The 6,704-nt window shown below is 32.0% G+C and overlaps 1 protein-coding gene across 1 annotated transcript; it reads left to right on the plus strand.

Moving 5' to 3' along the window:
- Positions 1 to 258: 258 nt before the first annotated feature.
- On the plus strand, positions 259 to 5,438 carry LOC139494185 (uncharacterized). Its single transcript, XM_071282361.1, has 6 exons — positions 259 to 450; positions 1,227 to 1,236; positions 3,245 to 3,490; positions 3,862 to 4,033; positions 4,487 to 4,638; positions 5,085 to 5,438. The coding sequence occupies exons 1-6, from the start codon at positions 259 to 261 to the stop codon at positions 5,267 to 5,269; spliced, it is 957 nt and encodes a 318-aa protein (XP_071138462.1). The 3' UTR covers positions 5,270 to 5,438.
- The last annotated feature ends 1,266 nt before the right edge of the window (positions 5,439 to 6,704 follow it).

A 6,704-nucleotide genomic window follows, 5' to 3' on the forward strand; every position in this document is an offset into this window, starting at 1 on the left:
TTATTTTACTGTTGATTTTTATTTGTATATAATCAATTTGCTTTAGTCAAGAATTTTAGTGTATTGAAGGACCTTTTGTCTTATTTTAAAAATATGCTTTAAATTGTAAAAATATTCGAATTAGCTCTCGCCGCGATATAGCCTTTTTGTGCTAATGCGGCGTAAAGCAACCAACAATCAATCAATCAATCAATCAATGTTCCTTTTTTTGGTCCTTGCTTATCCAGAAACAGTGACGCCTCAATTCTAAATCACATGATGAAATGTAACGTAGATGACATCAAAAGTTTTGTTAACGAAAAAGATATATTTGTTGGGGACAGAGGCTTTAGGGATTCAATTAGTTTATTAAAGGAGCTTTGTATCAAAGCAGCTATGCCAACATTCATGAAGAAAGGAGAAAAGCAGATGTCTTATGCTGATGCTAATACTAGCCGAATAGTGATTAAGGTAAAATAGCATACATATATTGTTGAATTTAAAAGTCATTCGTCTTTAACTTTTATTTATATTCAAATTATGTAAATAAAAAAACAGCAAATTTCCGAATGCTTGTAAAACTTTGGTAGGCTTGCTTGCTTGAATAAATATCAATATATGCTTTGTAGTTAACATTGACATCTTTAAACAATATATGTAAGCATATTTAACCTGTATACATAATTACATATATGTAAGTTTCATTTCACGTTTTACCAATTACAATTCTACGCCATTCAAACAAAGCAAAAAAGCTAACCGAAGTCTTGCTTTACGTGTATTAGGAAATTAGCTGTAATATACAATTCAGCTACAAGCAACAACAACCAAAGTATATGCAGGCTACTGACTTGGGACAGGTACACATCATTTATATACAGTGACATTGTGGTTTAATATATTTGGTTGAACCGGTGCCTCCCTCTAATCTGAAACACACAGTGGTGTTACATCATAACGTCCCTCTAATTTGATACAATAGCGTTACAGCATAACATAAGAAATAAAAATTAAGCATGATCATGTGATGTTGAGCAAAGCTGTCAGATAAAGGAGGTTCTGGATGCGGTTGACAGAATATAAAACAATAGATAAAAAGAATAAAAATAGAGAGAAGCGAACAAAATGTCAAAAATATAAATAATAGAGAACAGCGGGTTTTAAAAATACAAAGAATATTCAATACGAAACAACGAAGCAACACAAACATAATTTGTCCAATATATGTAATTATTGGACATTTACAGGCGTTTAGACGTACTATTTATGCAAAAAAACAACAACCCACAGTTATATAAGATAAGGTAAAAGACGAGCTTAAACAGTCAAATTATTAATCAATTATATAATTTAAATGATTTTGTATAAAATTGATATGCTTAATTATATGACTATTCACTTTTAGTGTTCCCTATGATACACTTATACACAATGTCTACCACATGAAATACTTTGCCCACCGAAAAATTCTTGTTATTTGTAAAGAAGTTGGCTGATAGATAAATACTTTGTTGTCCCTTATATGATCTACCAGCCAGCTTTCTCAAACCTCTGCAAAATAGATCACTGTCCATTACTGAAAAGACCTAGCATAAATTTATTTAAGAAATAATTCATGGAAGCCATAGATTGTTGGAAATTTACACATGGCATTGGCTGTGATCTTCAAAGTGGATAAAATTGACGCTTTTAACGGCCCAGGCCATTTGTAAATTTCAAACAATCTATGGCTTCCATGAATAAATTCCATTCTAATAAAACAATTATATGGGCACAGGACATTTTTAGGAAAATTTTTATACGATAAGGGGGTCACATTTGAGCACCAACATGAGAGCCCATTTTAGCGCCAGATAAATCAATTTACCTGTATTTTCAATATACAATTTTAGCGAAAACTTGTGGAATTACACTCACCAAACTTTGGGCAAAAGTTCAGTGTAATTTAAAGTGAATAATTAATGGCTCAAAGTCATTCCATGACATTATAACGAGCAATTTTGTAGTTATCACTGAGCTGTTTGTGTTTTTCTTGATACTTGATACTTCTATCAAATTGCATGAAACAACATATATATAAAAAAAATACGAAGAAAGAGGAATTTGCACAAAAATCTAGACAAGAGAAAAAACATGCAGTTGCAATTCAACATATATAGCCAATTACGACTACATTCTCTTTGATATAATTTCCAGACTAGAATGAATTTTTAACATTTGATGGAATCTTTTAGATATTTTGTGCTGTATTTTATACTGTCTTGAGTCTATAAATTTTTTATTTATTATATATTATAATGGGTTAAAACAAAATCACTAAAATGGGCATTGACATTTTTAATTTTTGCTTAAATGGGATTAAAAATCATGCGCTAAAATGGGTTCTACTTTGGTGCTAAAACTTCAGATATTTTTTGCTCAACTGTCCGATCAATGCGCTGAAATGTCCTATGCCAAATTCTATGACATCTCTTATTTTTTTAATTTATTATAGAAAATATATTATTTGTATAATAATTACCGAAGCAAATGGCATCTTCTTAGCATGCTCAAGCATAGCATTTATTTTCAGTTCATTGGTTTTTGGTTGTTTCTTCTCAACCACAGCCTTTTCTTGTATTTTGTTTTTTTTTCTTTGGAGGACCACTTGGTTTAGGTTTTTTACTTGTTTCCAGTTTCCTTTTTTTTGCTTTTACAGATACAGATGATGCTGAAAACATAATATTCATAAAGTATTAACATCAACATGATTGCATAAATCAACAATTGGAAGGAGATGTGTCATAACTGCAACTTGAATGCACTCCCAAAAAATTATGACAGATTGACACATATTATAAAGTAATTCCAAGTTCTGCGTTCATAAAAAGATTATGACCTTTAAATGTGGTATTGTCTTATATAATTAAGAACAAATAACATATGTTCTATTTATATGAAAATTTCACTAAAGCATGCATAATTATAAAAAAGAAGATGTGGTATTATTGCAAGGACACAACTATCCTTAAGAGACTAACTGACTAATACATAAACAACAGTTCACAATTAGGAAAGCCTTCAACAATAAGCAAATCACATACATGTAATGTCAGTTTTAACACAGGGTCCATAGTTATCAAAAGGATATGTGATGAATACAGTCTTGTTTTGTCACCAAAAAAAAATTCATTTATGATTGTGAGCTGTTTACCCCAATTGTTAAAGTTTATATTTTCATTTTGGACATAGTTTTTTATATTTTCTTTCTTATTTCCAATTACAGGTGTTTCAAAGAAGTTAGAAGCTGCAGCAAAAAAGAGTGGATTCAAAGACATCCGCCCCTGGATCAAATCCATTGTTAACAATATCTTCTGGATTTCCGCATCTTGTGGAATGGATGGGGATTTGAAGACAGCCAAGTGGTTGTCCATCATGAACCACATGTGTAACAAGCTTGAAGGGCATTCTAGCATCTATCCAAAGTGTGACCAAGGAGAATTATCACAAGACTGTCAATGGCTTGAAAAAGGTATTTATATTAAATTAAATGTACCGGGTATATATAGTATTTGTTTTAAAAGAAAGACATGTAAATGATGAATTTTAAGCAGACAAGCACAATATCCATGTCAGTTTATTGGACTAAATATGTTATACAGAATCAACACTTGAAACCTTAATGACAGATAATGAAAACACTAAAACAGTGTAATTATACCTTTATTTCCAGAAGCATAGTTAGTAAGACACGGGTGCCTTTGTTATAAGGAGACTAGTAACAGAGTTATTTCCCTTATCATTTCTAACAAGATTTGTCTCTCTTGTTCCATTGATAATTCTGCAATTATTTTCGAGTTTAATATACATTTTTTTAAAGGTTATCTGAAATTATTATTTTAGGTTCTGTGCCGTATAAGAGAATGAAAGCTGTTGTTGAGAGCAAATACCTTCTGACAGATGTACCAAAGTTATCTCCAGTATACCAGACCTATGCCTTGGAGGTTTTCCATTCTGTGGTGAACAACTTTGCACCAAAGAGAACCCACTTTTTCTACTCATCTATGCTTGCACGGTAAATATTTAATTTTATTTGTTGTTTGTAATTATGTCCCACTTACAATAGTAGAGGGGCATTATGTTTTATGGTCTGTCCGTCCGTCCTGCTTCAGGTTAAAGTTTTTTGTCAAGGCAGTTTTTGATGAAGCTGAAGTCCAATCAACTTGAAATTTAGTACACATGCTCCTTATATGATCTTTCTGATTTTAGAACCAAATTAGATTTTGACCCCAATTTCACAAGCACTGATTTAAAAAATTAAAGTGCGAGTTTCAGGTGAAAGTTTTTGGTCAAGGTAGTTTCTGATGAAGATGAAGTCCAATCAACTTGAAACTTAGTACACCTTATCCGTATCGTATGATCTTTCTATTTTAAATGCCAAATTACATTATAATTTACTAATTTTACACCTAACAAAACTTTTATTTTTTCAACATCTTGACTAATAAATGTTGTAAATCACTTTCAGATTGTGTGTTGCAGCATTGCACTACAACGAGAACTGCAACAGAGATAGAGCTTTCATTGAAGATGGTCTGCAATGCGTCAGCATGGTTTATCCCAAAGCAAAGAAAGGCAAAGAAGCTGTTGTTAAATCCAGACCTTCACCAGCTACTTATGGTATGTATTAAAATCCAAGTTGTGGTGGTTATCAAAAGAGATAAGAAGTTGTTTGATTGCAAAAGAAACTATCCATCAAAACTTATATGAAGTGTATGTAATCACTACAGATAATCTTACGGCCTTCAACAATGAGGAAAACTATACTGTATGATAAGCTTAAAGAAGGCACTGACATCAAAATATGAATCAATTAAATTGAGAAACTATCGGCCTAATTTTAAACAACATCATTCATATAAAACAATTTAACAGACATTTGTATGGTATGCAACAGAGCTAACATAGTTTTTAACCAAGTGATCACAGCTTGTACAGGCTTTGCTATAGGATGTCAGTAAAACACTTGATGCATCAATTCATTTTTATTGAGTAAAAATTAAGAATAACATTGTAATACTTGCAGTGCACAAAATTTGAAAATAATATTGACTATTTTTTTGTAGATTATGTTCTGCTGATCAAGCAAGCTGTTGTTTCCAGAAGGGAACATGACTGCTCGTCCTATTCAAATGCTGCAGGGGATGTAAAGATACTTCAAAACCATTTTCCGGTCAGTTTGACACAGACATTCGAGCCATTCCAAAAAGCAGACCTCATTGCGAGACACAGGTCCCGATTTCAGAGATAGAAAAATTATAGAGAACAGTTAAATGTTGTATGCACATTGGAAGTTTGTTCAGGAAATCGATAATCTTGTGGGGTGTTTACATCATTTTGTCAACCTAGTCTAATGATAAATCAAAATAAAATTCCATTTGACCAGCAGTTAGATAGTTCAACAGGAAGAATGTCAAGACATCTGTCCTTTTATACCAGATAATCCATCTGCACTTTCATGATCTGTAAAAAAATAAAAATAAACATATTTTAGTTTTATTTATGTTATAAAAATTGGGATTTAAAATTTTCTTTTTTATTAAAGAAGGATTAATTTTAAAAAAATAATTTTGGCAGTATATCCAGTACCATTGACACTGACACACATTACCACAAATTCATGAAGGGATTTGCAGTCGTCATCATAAATGTACTACTAAAACAGTCCTACATAGCCGTCACTTCAAGAACTGAAGTTGCAATTTGCCAACCCTTCAGTATTTCTGAGGATATTCTGAGGTCAGCTCCTGCTCTACCTTGCCACCAACATAAGACATTAGCCTCAGCAATTGATTCTCCAGCGAAAAGCATAATCACTGTCAAAGGGAAAATCACAAAGGTAGAGTAATTAACATTTTGAATTTGTAGAAAAATAATCTTTTTCTTATAAATCAAAACAAAAGCATGTTTTCTTAATACGGAACTCCACCTTCAAAAAGGGATTTGTCTTTTCTTAACATCTTTTTTTCTTCTTTTGTGTCTCTTTTTTGTCATCTGTAATGTAAACAAACCATTATAGTCCTGTCAATCTATTTGTAAATGGACTTGCAATTTGTAAGGATTTTTAAGTATTGAAGTAATAGGGAACTTTGTGTCCATCCTTTCATTTAATTGTTTTGATTCATAACTACCGATAGATTCTTGAATGTTTTAACCCGTTTCGTTCTTGGTACATTTGTTGAGCATTGTATCTCAAAACAGCATTGTCTACAACATGTGAAGGTTGTCGATTACTTTTTTTTTTTTTTAATAGACCTCAAGTCTTCAAAACTTCTCTTCTTGTTCTGTTACAACAGACCTCAGACATACCAGACGGTATATTTCTGGTGCATAGGTTACCAGACTATGGAAGTGGTTTCCATAAAACTTCCTTTCAGTCATCTTTTTTGGTGTCCATATGACTGCAATGCACATAGATGAAAAACGAAAGCACTGGTTGTATAGTCATAAGATACGGCCAGGGTTTCTTTCATTGGTGTGCTCATAACAAATGTTAATGATTTCCACCAAAGAGTTGCATATATTCATTATGTCATCATTAACTTTACCATGGCTATGCATGATTTGGATACATTTTGCTAATCTGACAGCATATAACCTTGCATCGGAGCCTTTAATTGCTCGTATTGTTTTTGTACTTTTTCTCCTTTAATATGGTGAGGAAGTTCATGTATGATGTTAGTTGC

This window comes from Mytilus edulis, chromosome 11 (assembly GCF_963676685.1).
Source record: "Mytilus edulis chromosome 11, xbMytEdul2.2, whole genome shotgun sequence".
NCBI lineage: Eukaryota > Metazoa > Mollusca > Bivalvia > Mytilida > Mytilidae > Mytilus > Mytilus edulis.

What these genes read in the sequence shown, in the direction of transcription:
- LOC139494185 (XM_071282361.1), top strand. Translation starts at nt 259, where the DNA reads ATGAAATGTAACGTAGATGACATCAAAAGTTTTGTTAACGAAAAAGAT. An exon ending in TACTCATCTATGCTTGCACG is followed by an intron (nt 4,034 to 4,486) that starts GTAAATATTTAA and finishes AATCACTTTCAG; the next exon opens with ATTGTGTGTTGCAGCATTGC. An exon ending in ACCTTCACCAGCTACTTATG is followed by an intron (nt 4,639 to 5,084) that starts GTATGTATTAAA and finishes ATTTTTTTGTAG; the next exon opens with ATTATGTTCTGCTGATCAAG.